General features: G+C 42.6%; 1 protein-coding gene across 1 annotated transcript in view; it reads left to right on the top strand.

Moving 5' to 3' along the window:
• TENT4B (terminal nucleotidyltransferase 4B) overlaps nt 1-26,835 on the top strand; it is a 338,706-nt gene that overhangs the window by 114,201 nt on the left and 197,670 nt on the right. The window contains exon 3 of the mRNA XM_078670099.1: nt 15,959-16,005. Within this exon, the coding sequence (XP_078526225.1) occupies nt 15,959-16,005 (47 nt within the window). The remainder of the gene's footprint in view (nt 1-15,958; nt 16,006-26,835) is intronic.

Raw genomic sequence — 26,835 nt, 5'->3', positions numbered from 1 at the left:
TCAGAATGTAGAGAAAAGGAAGAGACGGGCGTGTTCAATAAAAGATGTTATTTATTGATCAGTCTCTTTTCTCGTACAAGAGAAATGGATCGATATTATTGCAATACTTATAGTTAAGTAAAGTGCATACATTAGAAGCAATAGTATAAAATAATACTGTAAAAACATTGATATGGTTTCTGAGCCATATGATGTTTAAAATGATTAAAATATATTTACATACACATATACATTTGACTAAACGTACTCAACTGGTGTTTCTAAATACGCCTACCCCGTGTACCTGACCTAAGTCTAATGCGTGGGCGGGAATAGAAAGTTACAGTTTAAGTTAAGTTTGTTTTTGCCAAGTGAATAACTAAAGAATTCTCTGTGAGGGGTTATTCAGTTCTGTACCTGGAAGTTAGGATGGATGAGGAATAGTATCTCTTTCTCTGCTCTCGATATTCCAGGCTGCCTGCGAGGGCTGCCCAGAAGCGCCGGTGCTGGGTCTCTCGGCTTGAGATAGCAGCGCGTCTCTCAGCGCGTCAGGAAGGCGGGGCTGCTGCCAGCGGGGGTCTGCTTCTGCTCTCGGCTTCGGCAAGTATGGCTGCTCCGTCTTGTCACCACGCGTGTGTTTGCATAGGGCAAGGTCGGCAATATTTATACCTTAAAGGTGCCGAGATTGACGTAAGGATGGACATAGGTACGTCAATAAAGATGTCATACGACTTGCTCGTTAGCACATTCTTTTGCAAAAGTTCTCTGTGAAATCAAAACAATGGCCGCACGGATTTTCCAGGTTGTCATAGGTTTGATTTGTTATGAGAATGTCGTATGCCTTATCAGGGGCTGGAGGAATGTCGCTTGTCTAATTAGATCTCAAGCGTTATGACCTAATCAGATAACACGTTCCTGTGCCGTAGTGTGACTGCGTCAGATAACGGTATCTGCATCATGGGGGTTTTCTTGCCTCATGGGCTGACTGTTAGTTAACTTGATAGTTAGTTTAACCAGAATAGGGTCAGGAATAGGGGGACTGATTCAGAACCTATAGAAATACACGACACCCACTCCACGCTAACTATGGTCATATCTACTAATCTATGCATAGTATAACATAGTACAACATACTATAGAGTAAAGTGTATACCTTACCACCCCAAAATACATAAATGCATTTCGAAATTTTCAAATATACTGAAAAATTGCAGTCATATATATTGTATGCACTTAAGCTATGAATTAAATGCAAAAGTAAACACGCATTGTTATGCATTATTGCTTATTGGTATATGAGAAATACACATGAAATGGCTCTTAATATGGCTATACAGAAAGGAAGTTCGAGACCATTTCATCACATAATAAAATATTTGTGAACCTACCAGCGGGCAGCTAAAGTCTATATAAAGTATCTAAAAATAGAAATCTTAGTTCTCTAGGAATAGTTTCTTACTTTAAGCAGAAGATCAGTGTCCCGGGAAAAAATATGTAGAAAAATATTTTAAGGGGCATGCTGAAAAAATTGCTGTCCGTGAACTGGATTGTAATTGTTCATGTGACTTTATTTTTAAAGTTGAAGGCCGAATTCAGGGAACGCCGTGTGCGAGTTTACTCAAAAGTCTCTATTTCTGTTCTGGAGAGAACATCATATCATTCAGGCTTTCGAAAAAACTGTCAACAGCTTCATGGGAAAGTTCCACTAAGTCGGAAATAGGGGTAACCATGCATTCGTGCGCATGATTGTCTCCATTGACATTCTGATTTGCATTGCTGACAGAAGGTCGTACCTGTTCGATGCTGCTTTCATCTTGAACTTCACTACTCTTCAATCGTAGTGGTGAAGATTCCAGGAATGCCGTCATCAGGATTGGCAGCCTTTGAGGGCAGCACAAAGCGTGAACCTTGGTAGGAACCAACAGTGTATCTGCATCCACTGGCGCATCCGATTGTAGCGTCAGACAGGTGTCTAACACGCATTCTTCTCCGCATAGCAGACACCTTAGTACAGGTAAAACACACCTTTGCCACATTGGTCGAAATGATAGAAACCAAGTCATGTTCAGGTCTCTAAGCCGGGATAGTCCCAGGATTTTTGATATCCGGTCCCGGTATCCAATGGCTAGGATCGTATCTTCCATTGTCGCGAGAGTTTGATCTGTGACATGGGTTGCCATAACGAAAAATAAGGACTAGGAATAGGATTCCTGCAATTAGTCCCAGGATCAGGGGAAGTCCGCCAAAAATCGAGTGGACGAAATCTGGAAAAATACCCAGTATGGCTTTGAATGGTGTTAATGCCATCGAAAATACTGTCTTAAATACCTTTGAGACCCCAGTGGTATCAGAAATATTTAAGATTTCGCTCAGGATTTCCGCGAAATGTACGGGGGAATTAGTTGATAATAATGTATGTATCTCTGCAGTCGTCCTTGCGACTTGTAGATCATACGTTTCTTTTGATGACGTGAGCCTTGTAGGCGTCTGAAGAAGCACTGTTTTCATTCTGCTTAAAGTGTCTATTCGAATAGAAGTAATTTTCAAACTGGGCCATGCCCTTGCCTCCCTGTCTGGAAAGGAGCTGGGGAACAAAGAACGTCCACAGCACTTGACCTTCGCTGTTGTAGTTACTAGATAAGGAGTCCCGGGCATAAGACTGCAACATCTGCGGTCTACAATAAGAATGTAACTCCCATTATAGAGTCTTTGAAAGAATGGTTCTATTCCAGTTGCAGGTGCGCCTTGCTGGTGACATGAAAGGTTGTATGAATTCCCTTCACAGGCTCCATGCAAACTAATTCCGTTACACAGAAGCGTGCCGCTTAGTGACATAGCACAATTGTTGCCACTAAGAAACACTTTCTGTCCTTTATTACTGACACATGCATGTGAATAGGGCAGGTTCCAAGTTGTTTTAAGGTACCCCTTTCCCAATTTCTCGTACATGCCAGCCTGTATATATTTTTGGCAGTATTGAAACCTGAAGGTTGAGATTGGAATATTTATGATTCCGTGGATTATCCATTCACTGACAGGTCGTTCTGACATTGTCATTGGTAATCTTTCTAGTTTTTCAATGCTCAAGATTGTATAATCAGCACCCTTTTGCGCCATACCGATTTGTCTATCAGTAAGGTTAAAGATTTGGAATAGTGACGTTGTGTTGATTAAACGCCAAGGCACATAGCCTGAACGCAGATTTTGTAACGTCCAGCCAAGCTGTACAATGGAACGCAATTGTGACTGTCCATGTTGTAATAACAGTAAGTCTTGCGATAATATATCGATTGCTGAAGACACAATGCTGTCCAATGAAAAAATTCTGGAGGACAGAGTCATTAACCCATTGTCCACTACAGAAAGTGATTTTTCCAAATTGATACGGTCAATTTCCCGTATTCTTTCTGCTGTCTCAATTTGAGTAACCTTCCAGGCCTCATTGTATGCTGCATATACAGAGGCTGCTATGAAACGCTTTTGACGCTGTTTGCGTGGTCCCAGTATGAAATCACTCAAGTCAGCACCATCAGTAAGTAAAGTTAGGTGTTGCTTAATTTCAGGCAGTGTGGAAGTCAGTAGCCATTGAAGGCATAATTTGCCCACACTGTAGGTTGTTATTATCCCTGGGTGATGTCTTTGGGGATATCTAGGGTCTGGCCTGGTCATTTTGAAACCCTGTGTTTTATTCAGGAATCTATCTTGACAGTTATTTGTATCTGTGGGCCAGATCAACCATTGTTTCCAATCAGGATGTGTTCTGTTTTGGTTTAATATATGGTTTACGTCTATCTCTTCATCTGTATCAGAGCTATTGCTAAACATTGTTGGCTTCGGAATAGACGGTTTAATTAAATCTTTGATTTTGGGTAAGCCAAGACAGGTGGGTTGTTGAACAGTGTCATTTAAAAATATCATTTGTTCTGGGATCATGCAGGCTCTAAACAAAGCTTCTAAACCCTGTACTTGCCATTCTTTTGTACCCCAAACACTTTTCAAATCAACATTTTTGTCCCAATAATCAAATCCAAATGTATTCATTTTTTCAAAGAATGAATCTGAATATATCAATTTTGTGTTGGTTATCATGGTTTTCATCCCTGTCTTGTTTGACAATTTAAAATAAAATGTTTCAGCATTACTTGTGTTAAAACCTGAAAAATATGAATATTTGTCGTAAACGGTTCTAGAGCTTCCTTTTGGAGGCGTAGCACAATGTTCCCATTGATTATAATTTAAAACATTTCTAGGTTGTGCAGATTTATGCAGAAAATGGTTACCATAATGGTTATAGCAATACATACTATCATAATTTGTAGAACCTTGCAAATAATCATGTTTTGTAAATTTAGCAGACATTACTAAGTCAGACATCATATTGTTAATACTTTCAAAGTCCCAATCATCAGCAAATGAGTTTGGTTTTGCAAAGTCACTCAAAGAGATCTTGATTTGGTGTGGATATTTCAGGATCTCGACCGGACCATAAATTTCATAGTCAGTGTTGTCCCAGGCTACCCCACCAGGTATAGGATTGGCTGTGAAGTTGGCTGAAGAAAGTTCTGAAGAAAGTTCTCTTTTCTCGACGTGTGAAGATGTGTGTGGTTTGAGGACCAAGTTGATGTTCTGACTTGCTGTGTCCATTTTAGCATATTTTCCCTCAATGAAGCGTCCCAAAGTAAATACCATGATGAGCCAAAGTATGAGGATAAATGCACCAAAACCCACCCAAAATTCAATCCATGGAGAAACCAGATATGTTTCTTTCAGTTGTTTCAAAAGTTCCTTAGCTTTGTCTTTAAAGGATTTTGATGATGGCTGTGTCTTTGATTCACTGAAGCCGTCAGAGGAATCATCGAAGTTGATGAAGTAACCGGATGCAGTTCTGTCAATTGTTCCAATTGGTTCAGGATTTCTGTTTTTTGCATTTTCACTTGGTACTTCAGTATAGATTGGTGTGTCTCTGCTAAATGTCTTTATTTGGGTTTTCAGAGGTCTGAGTTCTATTGCATTGTTGCATAGTCCTTCTTGTTCTTCTTTAGGCGTTTCGAATGTGATGAGCCTTTTTGTTAGGACCTCTGTGCTGGTAGCAAACCTTGGTGTTCTGCTACTTATTGGGAGTCCACTTGGCCTACTGTTTGTTATTGGCCACATGTTGTGGTTTTACCAGGTCGATGGATACAACTCGGTTCTCCTTTTTTCCAGCAAGTGGCGGTAGTACAACTGATCTTGTCCCGTTGACAGACAAGACAGGAACTGCTTTTCTGTAAGAAGGCCCAAATTCCTTCTTTACCGCGATCTTCTCCCTGACTAGATCCTCGACTTTTGGAATCCAGACAGGTCTTGCTGGGACAGGTGGTGATTCTTCAGTGGTCGTTGGCTGTTGTTTCAACTGTATGTTGCTCAGGTCTTTTCTTGTTTTGTTTAAGTCCTGCAAAATAGCCAAACGGTCTTTGACATCAAAGGTTTTTTCTATTACCACTGAAGTCTGACTATCAAGGTCAGAGATCAACATCCTAGTTCCGAATAATAATTCGTACGGACTGAATCCCTTCAGAGAATTTCTTGGCAAGTTATTTAGACTACGTTGGACACTTATTAGATGTTTGACCCACCCAGCTCCCGAACCTAATATCCTTTCTATTATAGATTGCTTTCTGCCTTGGTTTTTTCTTTACACCATCCCGTACCCTCAGGAAGGAAGTGAGAAGATTCCCGCTGGGCTGTGCTCATTTGGCCATGTTTCCCCCCCAGGCTGGATTGCCTGAGTGAAAACAATGGTCGAACGTAGCATGCTCTTAGCGTATATGCCATTTAGACTCGCAAATCTTGTATAACAGTCCGGACGTCAGCCGAGTGCTGGTGATCTACATTATAAGTGGAAACTAGCCTGTATATGTTAATCGCAAGCCATTCTTTTTGCTGGTAATATTATCTGCCTTGATTCGACGAGGTATTAAACTGCTTCTCTCCCCACTGCGATCTCTGTTGCAGTTTGGGCAGTTTTTTACAAACATGGTGTAGTGCAGGCTCATGCCTGGCCACCAGTACCGTGATTGTAATTCTTCCAGAGAATCTTTTAATTTAAGGTGTCTGAGACCCTCGCCCATGTGTGCGTCTGCGATTAACAAGCTTCTCCTGTCCATGTTTGGAATCACTCTATCCCCCACTCCAGGGATTCGAGCAAAAGGGACGGAGTTTGCATCGATTATGTATGTATAATTGAGTGGATAGTTGATCGGTAACGCTGAGCAGTCGCCTTTTGATGACGTTTTCACCGCCAGCATTGTTTCACCGTCAATGTATTTTAATGTACGCTTTTTTCGATCTACGGGAGCCGATTTAGTGGCTGCCGCTGCGGCTGTTTCAGCCAATGAATTCCCCACAACGTGAACGCCATCACGTTGATGACTCAGTGAGTGTGTCACGTGAGTCTTTGGTAGTTCTTTTTGTAAAAGAGCTATTTGTTCCCAGAGCAGTCTCTGCTTTATTGGTGCATCTGTGTCATCTTTGTGACCGTTTTGAATCCATGTCTGCAAATCCTTGTTGTATGATTTGACGCAGTAATATGAATCTGACACTATAAGTGTCGGGAATTCGCGATCCGCATTATCTAGCGCCATTTTCAAAGCTATTATTTCAGTTTGTAGTTCTGAATTAGTTTCTACTGAGTGTGATTTTGTTAATAGAGGTCTTAGTTTACCTCCGCGCCACACTTCTTTTGTAATCTCACATGTGGGATTGTATGCATGTTCTCCCCAAACGGAGGGTTGAGCATGTCCGTCTGTATAGATTACACAGGCGTAATGTCGTAGAGGCAGAATGTCGATTGGCAGAGGATACGTCTTTTCATATTTTAGATTTTTCAATTCTTCTAGTTCTGGATCAAAGTAGTAGTATACTTTGTCCGTTGTGATTGAATTCACCCATTGTATCCATTCTGGATCCAATGTTGTTGATGGTAAATTACACGGTGTTGTTAATGCCTCAAAGGCTGATTCAGCTGTTCTGACTGTGATATGTCTACCGTCAGCTATGTCGTTTTCTCTAGCTATTGCGGTTTGAACTGCTTGAACAATTTTTCCTTTGTTGCTGAATCTCTGTTCAGCTTTTGTGTACAAGTGTGATTTGAATGCAATTGGTACCTTTTCTCCCTCATTAGAGGTTAGGTATGTGAATCCGCATCTCCCTGGGATGACTCGGATCACAAGGTTGCGTGTGTTATCACGTGTTTCTAATTTTGTTTTAATTAGCATGTCTGTAAGGATCTCAAAATTTCTGTGTGTGTTTGAGTCCAACTGGATTTTTTAAAGTCTGGTTTAATTAGGTCATAAAGGGGTTTGACCCTTTCTGCGTAATTTGTAATGTATGTTCTTCCGAAATTTAGGAAGCCTAGAATTGACTGTAGGTTTTTTAGTGTTTTAGGAGCTTGGATTACGGCACATTTCTCTAGGAAATTGTCTGCCAGGCTTTTGCCTTCACTTGATAACTCATATCCTAAGAATAGGACTGTCAGATGGGCAATTCTGGACTTTTTGAAGTTGAATTTGTAACCCTCTGCTGCGAACCCAAGTATTATGGTGTTTACTCTTTTCAAGTGAGTCTCCAAGTCATCATCTGTTAAGTAAATGTCATCGACATAAGATAATGCTTCATCATCATATAGTTGTAGTAATTCTGTTACTCTCGCTGAGAATACCCCCGGGCTGTTCTTGTACCCCTGGGCTAACCGACAGATTTGTTTTTGAGTGCCATTTACTGAGAATGCAGTTAAAGACCTGCTCTCTGGTGCTATGTTTTGACAAAAGAATCCATTGGAGATGTCCAAGGTTGTTTTGTATTTTTTGCGCACTATGTTATTCATTAGTGCAGCACTATGTGAGTTTTGCACTGCAAAAGTTTTGCAACATGTGTTAAGGTGTCGGTAATCCAAAACTAGACGATATGAATTGTCTGGTTTGGAGACCGGAAACAAAGGATTGTTCATTTGTGAGGTGCAAGTTTCAATCACCCCCTGGTATTCTAGCTGATCTAGTATTTCATTTACTTGTTTTTTAGCTTCTTGCTTAATTGGGTACTGCCTTTGTGCAGTTGGTTGTGATTTTAACTGGATTTTGTGAGGAGGAGAATCCTCATCCCATCCTACATGATTTTTATATAAAGCAGGTGCTAAGGCCACTGCCCACTTTCTAGCAAGTGTGTATTTTTTATGAATCGGTATTTGATTCGAGAAGGCAGGCATAATTACTTCTTCGCCATGAGGGCACTCCCTGACAAACTCTGGTGGCCAGTCTTTTTCAGCTAGAAGGATGTCATAGCCTTTGGAGAGGTTATCCCAAAATAGTCCCCTTATTTTCCTAGTCTTATCTCCCTCTATACGTAATGTTATCTCGTATATCTTGTGGGGCTTGCTAACTCTGGTGTCTGCAGTTTCCACTTGAAGGTATTCATTCGTGTCCACTGTCTCCAGATGATTCATAAGGACTTTGCGAGCTATGCTCACCTCTGCTGCGCTGTCTAGCATTGTCTGAGCCCATTCTCCGTTTTTCAGTTGTGTCCTCAGTATTCTCGGCATTGTTAACTACCTTGATACTGGCTACCTTCTTTTTTGGAAATTGTAATTTCTTTTTTTGTTGAGCAGGTTCCTTGTCTTTGGACTTGGCGTGCTCTTCTGATCGTCCTCTTCTTTCCGATTTCTGCGAGGAAGTCTGAAAAGATTGAGAGGGACGTGTATCAATGTCTTGATATCTATCAGGTTTTTTAATATTATCCCTATTTCTAAGGTTATATCTATTCCCAGAGGGGTCACTCTGTGGTGACCTCTGTCTTTGGTTTGGAGATTTCTCTCTTCGCCTCGGAGACCTTCCTCTGGACTGGAATTTCTTTTCTTTAGGATTGGATTGTTTATTTCCATCCCAGTTCTTTTTTGGTGAATTATTATTATTAAAAAAAAAATTTTCTGGACTTGTAGTCAGTTGCGGTTTTACTGGTATTCCACCTAGACTATCTCTGCCTAGTTCTTCATAGGATTTTTCTATGATTCTGGCAATTTCAGCTGGTTGGTCTGCTATATCTGTCTCTTTTAACCTCTGGCGGATCGCCACGTTTGCTGCTTCACCTTTTATGTTGGCTAGTAATATAGCCGAAACCTGTTTGAAGTCTTTTAGTAATTTCATACCAAGAGTTAAAGCAGGTTCTGGACCGTATTCATCTTGAATTTGTTTTAGCACATCTGGTATCACCGAAATGGATGGGACACCGTGCGTTTTTGTGTAGATGGAAGCAAAGACTGTACCCCAAGTGTCACAGTCCTCAATGTGTGGTGCGATTCCCATTGGGAGACATATAGTCAGAATCCTGTGTTTTTCCAGCGGGGTGGTGTCAGGAAACACCGCCTCTATTTGGGTGATTTTCTGTGCCAACCAGAATGGTATTTGTTCCCGTTTAGCTGGAACTTTACCTAGGCAGGATTGGATGTTCTGTGGTGTAATTTTATTTGTGTTCCCCTGGTGAGGGGTCAGCTGTGGAAGTTTAATCGCTGGCTGAATTGTTGAAGTCCGCATTACATACTGAACTAATTGTCTGTGAATTTTTAGTAATTGTTTTAGCTGTATTAACAGCTGTGGGGCAGGCATCTCGTCGATGTCTGGATGTGGTGTGTATCCGGCTAAGACCGGCCACGTTGCTCCTGGTCTACCTAAAGGACCGAGCCTTGTAATGTGATTGTTATGTTTTAGGGCGCCATCAAATAAGAGCAAATGCTCTTGGAATTTGAGTGGTACTTCCACCTCCTCGAAAGGAGTGTACGTTTCAGGAGGTTCCTCTACTTTGTAATAGTGGAAGTACTTTGTTACAGCATTTGCTGCTGGAAAATGTATCCATGAATAGTATACCTCTGTCTGCCGATATTAGTGTGCCTCGATTACGAATATGACTGTGCCACCTCTAGGTGTCAGTCCATTTTCTATAAGTTTTAAGGTTATAGATCTCCTTTTAATGACTGGAATGAGTATTATATCCGCGTCTGCTGCTTGCATGGTAGCATCAGCATCTGCGAGTTCAGTTGCTAATCTAACTGCCTCTCTTTCATCATCACTCTCTGCCATTTTACAGACAGGATGGTATTATGTTTGTTTGCAGATCAGGTTTCTTATGGAACAAAGATAAGATGCACAATATTTCGGAACTGTTTTATCCTTCAACGTTGACTTGACCAAGAACCATACATAGGAGTTCCCTCCTGCGAGGTTTTGGAGGATATAACCTTTCACCCACTCCAGACGTCTTTGGAGTATTCGGGAAAAGGGGTCTGAGTGAGAAAGCACGACTGAGTTACTCTAAATGTCTTACGTTAGTTTTATCGCCCTTTCCAAACACGTTGGGCGCCATGTAGTGTAGCTCCTATCTTCCCAATAGGCTCTGCGCATTGGAATAGTACCTACAGCAGTAAAGGCCTAGGCCAGACGTTAACTAGGTCTACTACTGTCGATGCTAGACTTAATTTTTGGGTTTGCCAGCTAAGCTCAGAGTTCGCTAGAAACTTTCTCGAATGTTCAAGGAAGGGATTAACTCCCCTGATTAGACAAGAAGGGATTTAGTTTCTGACAACCATAGAACATGACAACTTTGCTCTCCCCTAATCAAGAGTCAATCTCGAGAGTCGTGTGAGCACAAGGCAATTATTTTACTCAGTCAGTGCGTGCATTCTTAGTCTCATCAGAATGTAGAGAAAAGGAAGAGACGGGCGTGTTCAATAAAAGATGTTATTTATTGATCAGTCTCTTTTCTCGTACAAGAGAAATGGATCGATATTATTGCAATACTTATAGTTAAGTAAAGTGCATACATTAGAAGCAATAGTATAAAATAATACTGTAAAAACATTGATATGGTTTCTGAGCCATATGATGTTTAAAATGATTAAAATATATTTACATACACATATACATTTGACTAAACGTACTCAACTGGTGTTTCTAAATACGCCTACCCCGTGTACCTGACCTAAGTCTAATGCGTGGGCGGGAATAGAAAGTTACAGTTTAAGTTAAGTTTGTTTTTGCCAAGTGAATAACTAAAGAATTCTCTGTGAGGGGTTATTCAGTTCTGTACCTGGAAGTTAGGATGGATGAGGAATAGTATCTCTTTCTCTGCTCTCGATATTCCAGGCTGCCTGCGAGGGCTGCCCAGAAGCGCCGGTGCTGGGTCTCTCGGCTTGAGATAGCAGCGCGTCTCTCAGCGCGTCAGGAAGGCGGGGCTGCTGCCAGCGGGGGTCTGCTTCTGCTCTCGGCTTCGGCAAGTATGGCTGCTCCGTCTTGTCACCACGCGTGTGTTTGCATAGGGCAAGGTCGGCAATATTTATACCTTAAAGGTGCCGAGATTGACGTAAGGATGGACATAGGTACGTCAATAAAGATGTCATACGACTTGCTCGTTAGCACATTCTTTTGCAAAAGTTCTCTGTGAAATCAAAACAATGGCCGCACGGATTTTCCAGGTTGTCATAGGTTTGATTTGTTATGAGAACGTCGTATGCCTTATCAGGGGCTGGAGGAATGTCGCTTGTCTAATTAGATCTCAAGCGTTATGACCTAATCAGATAACACGTTCCTGTGCCGTAGTGTGACTGCGTCAGATAACGGTATCTGCATCATGGGGGTTTTCTTGCCTCATGGGCTGACTGTTAGTTAACTTGATAGTTAGTTTAACCAGAATAGGGTCAGGAATAGGGGGACTGATTCAGAACCTATAGAAATACACGACACCGGTCTCATAAAGAGACACGTCAGGACCCGCATCCACCTAAGTGGACACTTCGTGTTGGATCTGCGTACCCAAACCCACGGACCAGAGACAATGCAATTGACCCTGTCTAGATACTACCCCAGCAACGGTACTCACCGCGCAGCAAGAACGGAAGGCCTCGGACTGGACTGGACTGCTACGACGCCGGACGGACGAACTTCGGACTTCTGTTACGGGTGGGCCTCCGGATACCTCGGACCTTGGACTCTCGGCTTGGGCTCTGGTCGGGACTCGCCGCGTTCCTCCACCGCCTCGTCTGGATGCTGGACCGCAACCTCCGTCTCCTCCGTGGGCCTGAGGGATACTTGAAGCAGAAATATCTGCACGTGCACGGTATGGTTCCGTCACGGCTGCAGAGGATCAGGGGGCTTGCGTGGCTTCACCGGCGCGTGGGGAAAGGGCAAGTCCCTATTCGGGCGCCATTATGTGGTAAATAAATAAATAATACCTCTATTTTTGACTGGATATAACAATAACAGATAGCTCAATAAATAAGAGTCAAGATTCGAGGTAGTAGGAGTTTGCAGGTTTAATACAGCATAAAGGACAGGAACAGGACAACCTGCACGGGCAAGATCTGGGATGGCTAGCCAACAGGGGGGCCCCGACAGCTGTCGGGCAGGAGCTGGAATGAGCGCGCTGGCTTTTAATAACAGTACACAAGTATATATAGTTAAAACAATTGCATTACAATACATACAGTAGGCGTAACAGTGGGTGGGGCCTGTAACAGTCGCGAGAGATAAGGCAGAAAGGAGGTGTAACAAGAGGCGTGAACAGGGCGTATACATAGACATGTGATGTAAACGTAACGGAATATGTCATAAATGGGGCGGAAACATGGAGGGGGCTACCTAAGGAGCCGGGACCTCTAACCTAGTGGTGCGCGCAAACTGACAATGACGTGTTACTAGGAGAAGCTGGGGGCTATGACTTCTGCGCTAGGAGCAGAGACTGAAGTCTGGAGAGTCAGAGCGACATGTACCTAAACACTATCTAGTATCTGATGTTTAGAGAACATGTTGATAGAATCCAAAAGTTATCAGGGTAAAGGCTAACAGACACTAAGACTGGTGCATGCATTATTCTACATGTAGTGCGTGTTGAATAAATACAGTATTTCTCTTACATGGAGACGTAAAGGCTAGACGATGACTGAAACTATTGATGCGATTCAGTAGCTTAGGAATGCAGAGAAGGAGGGCTGGACTGATAACTAGAATCATAACATACTCTTGGCAGACTGGAGGCAGAGCCAGGCCGAGCCGGGCACTGTGAGGCAGGAAGTAAGTGAAGGGTCAGGGATATAGGTGGGGGCTGTATCGCTCCTCGGAGAGGGTTCAGGAGACAGGAGCTGAATCTGAGTCCGGGCCCTTTTGAGGCCTAGAAACGGGGACTTTACAATGAAATAACGTGCACACTGAGAAACGTGGCAACATAGCTTTACATAGGCCTAATACTCGTAGCTTTCACGAGAACTGGAAACTGGCATACTAGAGTTGGACACAACTGTAATTGCGTCTTTAATCGATCATGGGGAATACATATGCATATTAATCATGCACATACAGCATAGGATGGAGGACACGTAGGGACACAGAACATGGCAACATTTACTTTTCCACAACAACGCGATGAAAATATCGACCTACAGCCATATATTGACCATAATATTGGCTATCCATATATTGTCAAGGTAAATGTACATTTACTATGTCTGTTGCCATATTATTGTTATGACAATATTGTGTGGTATACATATTGTGTATTTAATCTTGTCCACAAATATATTGCTCACTGGAATTTGTTTAAAAAAAAACCTGCTCCCACTGGGGCGATATCTTTGTAAACAGTATTTATTTAAATACATTTTCTGTACATCTGAAAGACAACCGAGTTACCATTATTAACTCCATTGCGAGGATTTTTTTGGGGTATTCAATGTTACGATCAAACTATGTGCATATTTCAACCACATAAGTGTACCTCGAATATAAGGCAATCATGGGGTCTACTGCAGGGGTAGGATGGAATAGGGTGAGGAGGGGGACCAAGCTGTCCATACATGCCTTAAATAAGGCCTCTGCATTGTTGAAGAAATCCATGGCGTACACACTCGCAGGGACTGTATAATTGCCTTGGATTCTGTTATGCTGTGCCCAGATGCGCTGCGGGGGAAAAAATGTCATTGTTGTGCACCATTGCAATGTCCTTATATGTTTTCCTAGTCTAAGAGGGATGACACTGCTGTACTGCTTGAATATTTAAATCAGAAAGCATCAGTACCACCACCACCAGTACTACCAGTACTGTGAGTAGTGAGTGCAGAGTAGTGAGTGCAGAGTAGTGAGTGCAGAGTAGTGAGTAGGACATCACAGGCAGCAGCTGTGCAAGCTTCTTACACTCACAAGGAGACCACAGGCAGCAGAGGTGCAAGCTTCTCACACTCACAAGAAGGACATCACAGGCAGTAACGGTGCAATATTCTCACACTCACAAGGAGATCACTGGCAGTACACACCACATGAACACACTCCATAACACATAGCAACAATACATTGGCATTTACAATGCCATTAGCTCAAACTCAAATAAATCCGAGCCCGATTGCATTTCTAATGCTTGTTTTTTTTGCCCTTGCCAGTAGGATCTGCATGAAACATGCCATGCCAAACCCAATTAAGATGAGTATTATTGGTGGAGGTTTTTGTTCACATTTATCGAATGGCGCCAGAGTTGTTAGCAAAACAAAAAATGCCTTTTCTCCGGAAAGTGTGATCTAACCAGAACAATGGAGGCATCATCTCATTTTCTTTTACATACAAACGGTAGCCATCCATGTGTAACTGTGTTCTGAATGGCTGGAGGTCGAGTGCTTATCAGTCTATAAAATTGAAAAGTGAATTAATTAAAAGGATTATTTGGCGCTTTTTTGTGCATTTGAAGCAAAATGCTTGTTCGAGTATTCAGTTACATAGATGCTAGTAAATTTCGTACTTTATATTTTTCGATACCTCACATTTGTGAAGCAGAATTCTGTACAGAATTCTTAGCGAGTGAGAATAGTTTATAATTCTCCATTCAAACCGGCAAAATGACTTCTATTCATTTTGTATGATTGAAATAATAATAATAATAATGAATTGTATAGAACAGGTGGGCCACAGGGTACAAAAGCTGTTCTTCCTTCCCTACTTAAAAAACGATCAAAGTAATAAAATAAAAATATGATATAAAGTTGTTTAATCGCGGTTTAAAATCTTGTGTTAATTCTGAAAATCGTGATATGTTGACGGTTGTATGGAGAAACCAGTAAAGTCATTCTTCTCTAAGGCGATTCATACTTGGGCCTTAGGCAGCTATGAGACGGCATGTGCTACATAACACGGAGGAATGTGCTTGCCGACATACATTCACTGTAACTGAGACCTGCTGCGCAAATGCTGTAAGGAGCACATTCCTATCCCGAGCTAAAAGTGATGGGGGATTGAAGATTCTGAGGAGGCAGAAATCCTCTCTTATTCAGTTAGTTCTTATGTATTTTAAAGTTAAATGGGTTATTTTGGAATTATTACTTACCTGCATTATCTGCAGTATAAGAACTTTTTGTTTTTCATTGCTCCATATCCACTTAATTCTGAGTCTAATCATAAACTATGCATTTCTTTCTTACTAGCAAGCAACTTGCGCCACGGATAGTTTGCAGGCATACTAAAACATTATTACATCGAAACACATGACACACATGCTTTTTCTAAGACTCAGTTAGTTTTTGGTGCACTTACGTTTTGTTTGCAAGTACTGGGTCATGGTGCAAAATTCCTGTAATAGGATTGTCCGAAATATCTGTCTGTACCCAAGGTTATACCTACTGCACTGTATTGCACAAAATCGAAAATAAATGAGGTACAAAAAGGTGCATTTGTTTCTCACTTTATAAGCCAAAACATGTAAACTATCGTAGTTCTTAAATGTCATAATACACACATCTACTAGGAAATGGCTTTCCTGCTTATTTAGGGCGGCAGTGAAAAAAATAAGTGTTATTCGGCAGCACTCTGCTTCATTAAAAATCACAGATTAAAGAGACATTCTGTCTTTCTAGAACCATTTGTCTTCTAAAGCATGTGCCGATCAAATGTAAGCATTTCTTATATTTGTTTCTGTCTTCTAGGTGAAAATATTTGGCAGCTTTAAAACTGGACTCTATTTACCGACAAGGTTAGCAAATTTTACTCTTTCTTTACTAATAAGTTACGCCGTAAAAGCTGCTTTATAGAAACATTAAGGTCTATGATTGTTATGTGCGTACAATAGAGCTTGAAAATCACACCTCATGAGTTAATTGTTGCATCCGTCGCCTCGTAACAGCTATGTTGCCAGTTCCTTGTATGTCTGTAGCTCTAGATCGACCGATTCAAGTGTTTTACTGTGGCTGCCATAGGAAAGAAAGTATGGTGATGTTTTATGCATGGTAATTTTCTATTTTCGTGTGTAGTACTTACTGCCATCTTATAATGAAGTTTAGGATGGGTAATCATGATCTATGTTTTTAAGAAAATATATAAACAAGTCTATTTAGCCTACCTATCTGATACTGAATAATCTGCCACTATACAGTCTCTCCACCTTTGTTAGCTGTTCTTGGCCTGTTTTTTTTGTATGTAAATCTGTCTCTGCCACTTGTTTTGACTGCTTCTTGTTTTACATTGTGAAAACAAATCTTAATCCTACTCGTGCGTTTTCAATAGTCTATATCAATTTCCTTGTAACCAACCTTTCTTTCAGTCAGTAAATAGCTAGCAGTGGTGCCATCGCTTCGAGGCACAAAGGTGTAATTCGTTAACAGTGCTGTAGACCTAGCATCTACCGTTACTCAACTGTGGAGCAGTTACATTAAGGCCTTTGGCACCTTGCTTCAGTTTATTGGTGTTTTACCCTCTTTAATGAGTGATCGAGATTTCAAAAAAGGGCTGCACTTTATAGGTTACCTTTGTTATTGTTGACTCATTGGCATGATGGGCTATAATGTTGTAGATAATGACTTGACTTTAAACCTAATTAGTTGGATATTTATTTGGAGGTGCTGTGTAAATCTGTGGTAATACGCCCAAAGCAGTAATTAGGGGCCAGATGTATCAATATTGGGAATAACTATTATCTAATTGAGATTCTCTGCGAATCGCAATTAGGTCATCCCTATTACCAATGTATGAAGCTCATGGAGTTTAATTTAGCGATTCCAGAGTGAATACTAATAAGGTAGGTTGCAATTTGCGGCCCATGAGGAATAGCTGAAATCACAGGGATGCTGGCCTACTTGGGTTAGCAGACTGCTATGTCTGTGATTGCTTTTAAATAAAGCAATACATTATTTTTTAAATGCAGCCTGCTTTCCTTAAAGGGAAAACGGTTGCTTTTAAAAAAGGAAAATTAGAAGTTTTTTTCCCATTATTTTAAGAGCAGGTAGTGGTCTGTGGGTAGGAGTTAAAACCTACTTAATGTAGGTGGTAAAATGTGAATGTTTAGGAACCGCATTTCGGTCGCTAAACATTCTTACATATCACTATGATTCTGTATTAGGAAGGGAGGCCCTTAACACGCCCCTTACTAATATTGAATCCGTATGTATTTGCAATTCCAAACTGCGATTCGGTAACATGCTACCGAATAGCAATTTGGGTATAATATATACCAAAATGCATTTTTCCGGTCGCAAACTGCCCTATTCTGCGAGTCGGGCCGTTTTTGCTACTACTTCTCCTATTTATTAATTTTTTCAATACTTAGTCTGCATTACCTTGTTTCAAAAATATGGTACTACATCTAATTTCTTTAACTCAGATTGAGATAATTGTGCACCATTCCAATACATGTTTACAGCACTTTTAATGAAGCATTATTTATTTTAAACTTAATCGATTATAATAAATTAATATAAGGGCTCTGTGATGTGACGAAAGGATTTTACTTTATTCAAAACTAAATAGAAATCAGACCATGTTAAGAAGAATCACTTGATGAAAAAAATTCTCTTGTGTAATGTATATTAGATTTAGTAATGTAGATCTATACTTCAGTAACTTGATCAGGGGTGAAGTCACTGTGATGTGGCCCCATGACTTCCCTCTAGTGATATACCACATAGCATTGTAAAATGGTCAGTACCAAATGATCTTAAAATTATTGAAAGTGATGTTATAATTCTCCAGTATTGGGGTTTCTTTCATAGATACACATACTTGAATATTCCCCGTCGTCGGAGTGGGAGTCCCACGGTACATAAAATAGTAGTAAAAAAATCACATATATAAAAATATATGTCATAGTAATAATTATAATAATAGAGTGCTTGAAAGTACCATAGAACATTATTAACACATAAGGAAGCATTGAGGGAGAATCACTTTACTGGCATATCCATGTCGTTATGATAGGCCACATTCCAGCCAATCAGGCTATCTCACCGTCTAGAACCTTCTCCTCAGAAGCTCAGGCCCTCAGATTTTCTACTGCACGTCGTGTGAAGGGAGTCTCCCTGAGCTCTGCTCAGTTTTTTCTTCAAAATTTCTACAATCTGCAAGTATTTTTACTTTTCTTCAAAGAAGTCTTTATTTTCAACTCTGCTTCGCCTGTGGAAAACTTCGCCCTTTTTCTAAGGACCCTCTCGATAGTCCTGTCTTTTTTCTGAACTTCAGGTGAGGAGTCGCAGGTTCTGTGGAACCTTTTTCTCAAAGGCCCTTTGGGAGCGGAGAGGCCCGTCTCCTCATGTGGCTACAGGAGTTGTAGACTTTGTCACCCCTGTCTCTGACATGGTGAGTGTTTGTTCTGGGCATGCTAAATCCTCTAAGCGTGGATGTGGAGCTGAGATTCCTTCTTCTTGGCCTCCAAGGATGAAGTAGGATCCTCTGGATATTGTTCCCCCACGGAGTCTGCTGGCCTACACCCCTACGGGACCTGGTCTCTGGTGTTTTCAGACTCTTACTGCCACCTTTACACTTAGAAAGGTGCCAGTCCGTCGGCGGGCTCGTCGACATGCCCGTCGACGATGAAAGACTCCGTCGTCACTTCGTCGACGACGATGTTGAGTGTGTCGACGAGTCTAAAGGCCATTTTCTACTTCTAAGTTTCCATCTCGTCGACGGTGGCTCTGTCGAGGACAGTGCCCTCTCGTCGACGGTAGGCTCGTCGACGGTGGCCTCGTTGTCAACGGTGGCTTCATCGTCAACGGTGGCTTCATCGTAGACGGTGGCTCCATCGACGACAGTGAAATATGCCTCGTCGACTGTAGGCCTCGTCGACGATAAGGCTCGTTGATGGTTGGCCCGTCGACGGTGGCCTCGTCGTAGACGGTGGCTCCATCGCTGACCATGAAATCAGCCTCGTCGATGGTAAGCCTAGTCGACGATGAAGCTCGTCGACGGTTGTCCTCGTCGACGGTTGGCCCATTGGCGACAGTCCGCTTCGTCGACAGTGGGCTCGTCGGCAGTAGGTCGTTGACAGTAAACTTCGTCGACGGTGTACTTCGACAGTCATTCTCATCGGCGGTAAACTTCGTCGATCATTGGCTACGTCCACGATTGGCTTCGTTGACGACAGAGCTGCGTCGATAGTGTGCTCCTCGCCGGTGGCCTCGTCGCCGGTCAGCTCCGTAGACGTTACAATTCAGCAATTACTTCATCAACTTTGTCCAACAATGGGCTTTGCCGACGACGGAAAGCTTCGTCGACGGTTGGCTTCTTCAAGGGTTGGCGTTGACGCCAGTTAGCTGTGTTGACGCAGATGGCCTCGTTTACGGTTGTCCTCATCGACGGTTGACCCAGTCAACGGTTAACCTAGTTGCCAGTTGGCTATATGAACGGTGCTTTTGTAGCCTATTTATTAGTCGTACACTGCTTTTCCGCTACATCAATGTGATGGCGTAATGGCTTCTTACTCAACGCATAATTTCTTGGACTGACAAAACTTTGACAGACTCTCAGCCTCTGATTCCTTAAGACCAGAATTATGTTTTTCTGACGACTAGGCTGTCATGTCCTGTTACATGGTGAAATTGTACCCTCTCTTACACCTGAATCTCCATTACATTACCCTCCGGGGGATAGTGGAGGATCAAACCTCCTCATGGAGAGAACGGCGGCTCGCTTTCATCTTCCCCTCGTCACGAGGAAAGAAGCAGACCGTTTTTCTCTTTGATTTTACAATTAAATACGGACACCAGTTCATTCAGTTTCTCTGATACCTTTTATTTGACAAGAGGTCTTTGGCTCTTCCTGAGCCCAAGGTCTGCGCTGGCGGTTCTTTCACGCCTCGAACACAATATTTAAAACGCCAGACAATTCACCTGCTTGTCTTGTCTCTCAACTACAACCTGACAATGGCTGAAACCACAGTTTCAGCAGGCCAATCTTTAGCCATTTTGGGCAGGTACCGCTGCCTGGGGTAGTCTGGCATGTTGGCACAGGTAGCCCTTATTCCCGAATCCTCCTCGGCTGACGCTTCAAGGATCCTGTGGAAGAATGGGAGGAGTGCATCAGAAACAATAAATCGTGCAGTGCACATTGCGTCTCCGAGTTTTTAGAAAGCTCGCAGCAGCGGCAGTATTGCATAGACAAGGTTGGTAGAACGCTCAGTTTTTTCACCCATAGGTTCAGACTAAAATAATGGATCTACCTTTTAATGGTAATCCCTCTTTGGCCAACATGTTGAGCAGACACTGCAGACACTACCCGCGCCTTCGGTTCTCTCCAGTACAGAAAGTAGCCCTTTCGTGGTGCCCGAGGTTGCAGCTCCACATCCTCTTTTCCAAGGAGCTCCACCCAGTATCACTCCTACAATCAGAACCATCTGCATTATTCCACTCCAACTCGTATACAGGAGGTAATTCTTCCAGGAAATAACGACTTGCCTTAGAACCCACCCTTAATCCATCCCAATAAGGCGGACTGTGGAATTTCGCCCTCTCCTTTATTCCATTTGGTCAACGATGCCATTTGTCTGTTGGGGGTTCTAATAGTTGTGTCGAAAGGGCACGCTCTAGAATTTGGCAAATTCCCTCTTGCTACACCTTCAAAGGGGGACCTCTACCTCCTCATTTACGCGAGTCGTTTGCACAAGTGTCTATATTGTTACACAGTGGTTCCGAATCTCCAACAACAGAGTTAGGATTTACTCTCAGTTCCTCATCAATAAGCAAGTCAGGAAGGAGGCGCCTGATTTTTGATCTTTGCGCACACTTTTCAAATGTTCTACCTCCAGAAGGTCCTGAAGTACTACTGCCGGAACGACTTTATAATTACACTCGACTTCCAGGATGTCTATTTTCATGTGCCAATTCTTCCACAGCACAGGAAGTGGCTACACTTTACAATAGGTACAAACCTTTTCAATTCAAGGTCCTACCTACCTGTCTACGTCTGCAAGGCATACAAATGTATCATTACTTAGACTACCGTATCATAAGGGCTCGCTCTTATCAACAGGCAGTCCAGCACACCCAGACTTGTCAGTCACTGTTTCAAAAACCTAATTTTCAAAAATTTATGACCAGTCCCAACTAGTCCTAGCTCTGATATGAACATTTCTCGGAGCATCAATCAATACAAGCCTAGCAAAGGTGTTTGTCTCACACGAACGACAGGCCTGCATCTCCCACATGGTGGTTTTTCTACGTACAAAAATGGTCAGCTTCAGTAGATCCTCAAAGACATTTCTGGCCAAGGCCTCCACCTGCATCCAGTTGGTTCCCAACTGCAGATTACACATGAGAAAATGCTAGAGGAGCTAGCCAAGGGGTGGCTACGGCTATCCGGCTCATTCGACGACATCTAATTTAACTTTCGAATGAGGACACCGCTGGGCTGGTTGGCCCACACTCCAAGTGTCGCAGCAGGCCGCTCCCTCCTCGGACGCTCCACCGCTCACCATTACCAACGATGCCTCTCCGGAAGGTTAAGGAGCGCACCTTCAGGGTTTTTTTCCATCAAAGGCCGATTGATGCCTTTCCAACACACGTCGCACACTGACCGCTTGGAGCGGTTATCCAGTTTCCTGGCTCTGAAAGCCTTCCGCTTCCTAGTGCGAGAGGAATCAGTGTTAGCGTGTACAGACAATACTATCACTATATACTATCTCAACAAGCAAGGAGGTACGCGATCACTGTCGCCCAAACAAGCACAATACATTTGCGACTAGGCCATTCACCATCGCATTGATATTTCTGCAATACATGTTCCAAGGGTCTCGAACGTCATGACGGACTCCCTCAGCGGATCCGCCTAGGACAACCACGGGTGGGATCTCCACCAACGGACCCTGGACCACATCTTATGCCTGGGGGGCAACCAGCCCTGGATCTGTTTACAACGCCTCTCAACCGCAAATGCCTATACTATGCAATCTGCCTTCCCCACAAAAGATCGTGCGGAACTGCATTTGATGAACTCGTCAACAGTATTTGCATTTCCGCCGATTCTGTTTGTGCCTCGTCTCCAGCGGACAATGAGGTTCTAACCATGTCACATCCCACTCTTTGTGCTCAGACGGCCTCGCCGACCGTGGTGCATGGGTCTCCTCCTACTGCCTTGCTGCGAACCTATCACGCTTTGCCCTCTGCCACACCTTCTGATAGTACAGTACGGATGGATTCACCATCCGCATTCCTCATGCCTCCAGCTTGTGGTTTCAACATGTGCCATCTGAATTTGCTCTCTTGTGCATTGCCGCAGACTGAAGGGAGGTTTCTCGCGAACGCAAGAGCCCCTCCACTACTTAGAAATATAAACTAAAATGTAAACGCTTTGGTATCTGGTGCGAGTCTGTCTGCATCAATTCTGTGCACGCTACACCAGAGCAAACCCTACCTGTTTTTCTCCTTATGGCAAAGTCAGCCCCTTTCTCATTTCGTCTTGAAAAGTACTGACTGCACTTCTTGTTTTCGCCATGATGGATTCAGGTCTCTCTATTCCTCCCGGATTATTCGCAAGTTCTTTTAGGGCCTCTACAGGATGTGTCCCCCCATCGGGCGTTCCCCGCCTTCTCGGCGCCTCAACGTCGTATTAGCCCAGCTTCTCTAAGCTTCTTTTCAACCAATCCATTTTCAGATTCAACATTTCTAACAGGGAAAGTTTCCCTCCTACTCGTTCTCACGTCTTCTCGACATGTGAGTCCTATTCAAGCTTTTACCATCAAATATATTTCACTTCAACTTCCAAGTGACCCTCTGGTGCTGCGCACCAATCCAATATTTATACCACAGGTTCTATCTGACTTTCACCTTTATGAACCAGTCATCCTATGAAACTTTCTTTCCAAACCCTCTGTCTTCAGCTGAGTTCACTCTACATTCTTTAGATTTCGAACGATGTATTAAATTCTACATACAACGGACAGCTGCCTTCGCATACTAGACCACCTTTCTTGTGTATGAGCGGATGCGTTTAGTGCATCCAGTGACCAAACCATTGCCCCATGGTTTGACATCAGCTATCTCTTTTTGTCATACAAAGATGGGCAAACCCTTACCTACTCCGGTGAGGGCCCACTCGACAAGGGCAGTTTTCATACTCCACTGCCCTATTCACTTGAGTGCCTCTCCATCAGATCCGCTGAGTGGCAACGTGGTCCAGCAGACGTATGTTTCACAAGGCACTACTGTCTGGAGGTAATTGACAGCGCAGACACTGCTGTGGGTCAAGCGGTGCTTCTGAATTTTTTCAAGTAAGGTGAGCCTCTGTTGCTTCCCTCCTTCTGCCATAAAAGATTTTTGCATTTTCGCATCAGTGTACCATTAATAGTGTTTGTTTAAATATGCGATATGTTCATGCATTACAGTTGTAACCTTTTATGGATATATTGGCTATTGCTTGCTATTCTATTCTTGCATGTGAATCTATGAAAGACACCCCAATACTGGAGAAGAACAAAAGTTACTCACCTGTAAACTGTGGTTCTCCGGTACTGGTGTCTTTCATAGATTCACATGCGACCCACCCTTCCTCCCCTCAGGGGCTCTCTTCTCCTCATCCACTCTTTTGTCACTCTTGTGCTACGAAAATCTGAGGGCCTTAGCTTCTGAGGAGAAGGTTCTAGAGCAGAGGTCTTCAAACTTTTGTAGGTTGAGTCCCCCTGTTTCATTTTTTGAAATGTCGGGCCCCCCCACCACCTGACAGAAATGTCTGGAATCTGGTACACTACATAATTGACCGCCACCCGTGTGTCCCGGGCCATATCCGGTAAATAATTTTCAACGCAATAAGAGTTTAGTTAACTGTAGGTTTGTGAGTGGGTGTGGTTAAATCACAGAGGCTTATTACACAGCTCAAAACAACATTTTCCAAGATAACATGTGCGTAAATTGTTTTTAATAGGATGCTTTGTTTTACAAATGACAGATTTATAATAACAGCACCAACATTAATGTGACGGGTGTGCCTGTTTTTCGCCACAGAGACAGTCAATCTGCGGATGGATTTTTGCCACTGCCATCCTCAGGTTGTGTTCCACATCCAGTCTTGAACTGTACTTAGTCTTTAGTACCGTAAGTGCTGAGAACCCAATCTCACAGAAATAGGACGAGCTGAAAGGCAAGAGAGCTTTGATGGCTGTGTCTCGCAACGCTGAATATTCTGCAGACATTTTCAGCCAAAACTCTCCCAGTGAGACTTTGCTGAAATGCATCTGCAGAAGGCGGTCACTTTGGAGATCAATCAGTTCTTCCTGCATACGGATTGGGAGATGGCTTGCCACCTCTGCCAGAAATGGTTGAAAGACCCAGTCATTTAAGTGATCGTTGTCCTCCGGAAAATACTTTTGCAAACTGTCCCGGAGAGAAGTCAGATGATTTCTTATTACCTCAGCAACACTTGGAAGTTCATATTCAGTCTCCGCAAGAGCATCTACTAAACATGGAAACTGCTCAAACAGGCCATCTTCAACTAGTCTTCTCCATAATTCAAGCTTCTTCTTGAATGCAGTTATTCTTTTATTCATGTTAAAAGAAGTTATGTCAGCTCCTTGCAGAGACAGATTCAGGGAATTTAATTTCTCCAAAATGTCAGCAAGGTATGCTAGAAGTACAAGCCAGCGGGTATTGCATAGTTGTTCTGCTTTGCAGGGGTCCAAACACAGAAGAAACTGCCGTACTTCATTCCTTAATTCAAAGATGCGAGACAGCACTTTACCCCGGGATAGCCACCGCACTTCTGTATGAAACAGCAAGCCATCATGCTCAGCTCCCATTTCTGCACATAAAATTGCAAATAGACGAGCTCTTGTGGGATGGGTCTTCATAAAATATACTATTTTTACAGCAGAATTCAGCACATCCTCGAGTTCGCTGTCCATGTTTCGAACAGCAAGGGCTTCCCGGTGTATCATACAGTGGGTCCAAAGAATATGTGGAGCCACTTTCAATACGTTAGCTTTTAGGCCAGCCCTAGCACCACACATTGAAGGAGCACCATCTGTGCAGATTCCAACACAGTTATCCCATTTTAAGCCATGGATATTCAGGAAGTCATTGATCATGGCAAACAAATCGGATTCTGTTGCCCGCCCCTTGATTGGCTTGCAAAATAAAAAAATCTTCTAATACAAGTGTTTTATAAGAGTAACGCACACATGTAATTAAATGGGCATCCTTTGACACATCAGTTGCTTCATCCAGCTGTAAAGCAAACAAACTTGATTTCAACCTGGCTATGAGCTGTCCCTGGATATCTTCTGACATGTCAGCGATGCGGCGGCAAACTGTTGTACCTGAGATGGGTATACTTTTCAACTTCTCTGCTGCTTTTTCACCAAGCATTGTCCTAGCTACGTCGAGCAATGCTGGGAGGATCACCTTTTCTCCATCTACAAAGGGCCTTTTGTTTTTAGCAATGTGGTATGCTACTTGGTATGATGCTTTTAATGCAGTTGCAGGAGTATTAGCCATTTGTTTCACAGCTTCTTTCTGCTGGGTTATCTCTGTCAACTTCCTGGCAAAAACATTTCTGCTTTTTCCTGCTAGAGACCCATGTTTTGTTTGAAAGTGACGCCTTAGTTTGGTTGGCTTCAAGCTGACGTTAGCTAAGATCACACCACAAATCACACACTGCGGTCTACTTTCTCCACTAACAGCAATGCAGGTGAAACCAATATCCAAATAGGAGGAATCCTATTTCCTTGTTTTTGCAGCTTTTCTCTCTCCGTCGCTTTCTGTTTCAGCCTTTCGCTTTAGCACTCTACCATCTTTTGGGAGCAGAAAACGATCCATATCAAATGCTTGCTTAACCTAAGATACAAAATTTGAAGCTGCATGTTAATGAATAGTAAATGGCTGCGATTTTACAGCTGCATGAGGTACAGGAGGTCTTTAACTTTGTAGTTGCAAAAAAAAAATCTTATGTTTTAAATAAAATAAATTTGGACAAAAGCATAATTCTGTGGCAAAAAAGTAATTCCAGCTCATCCAGGCTTTAAGCAGGTGCTCCCCAAATTGCTGCAGTATGTATATGCTGTATACCACCGATGAGGCTCTGCAAGTTACTTGTTCAAAGGTTAGTGAGGGCAAACTTCAGCACTGCCCCTTCACCCATCACTCAAAAACAAATGCGTACCTTCTTATTCACTTCCACAGATGTTTCTTCTGCTTGAATAGGAGTCCTCAGCCTAGCGACCAAGTAGCTTTTTTCCATGCAATGAAGAGAAAATGTTTAAGAAATATTACTTGCATGTTCTCAAGTTATTAGTTGACGTCTTGATGGCTAGTAAGATGGCCATGATCTGGCAGTTAAAAATTTGATTTCTGGCAGGACCACATTAGCTTTCCATTTTTTTAATTTGTTAAATTGATTGCATGTACTTCCTTGAGGCTCCTTCACTTCAATATCCCCCATACACAATACACCCACTCTCCTGTAAGCACACATTTTATTGTACTTGTGCCATGTTAATATTTCAACACCTGTGCAGTTCCTCCTTGGACTTTTGCATAGAATCACAACTGGCACATGTGACTAATGTAATGTGCACTTTTCAGAGAAGCGCAGGATTGGATGAGCATGCATT

The sequence above is a fragment of the Lissotriton helveticus genome, chromosome 12, assembly GCF_964261635.1.
Source record: "Lissotriton helveticus chromosome 12, aLisHel1.1, whole genome shotgun sequence".
Taxonomy (NCBI): Eukaryota; Metazoa; Chordata; class Amphibia; order Caudata; family Salamandridae; genus Lissotriton; species Lissotriton helveticus.
This window is presented reverse-complemented; position numbering and strand designations above follow the sequence as displayed.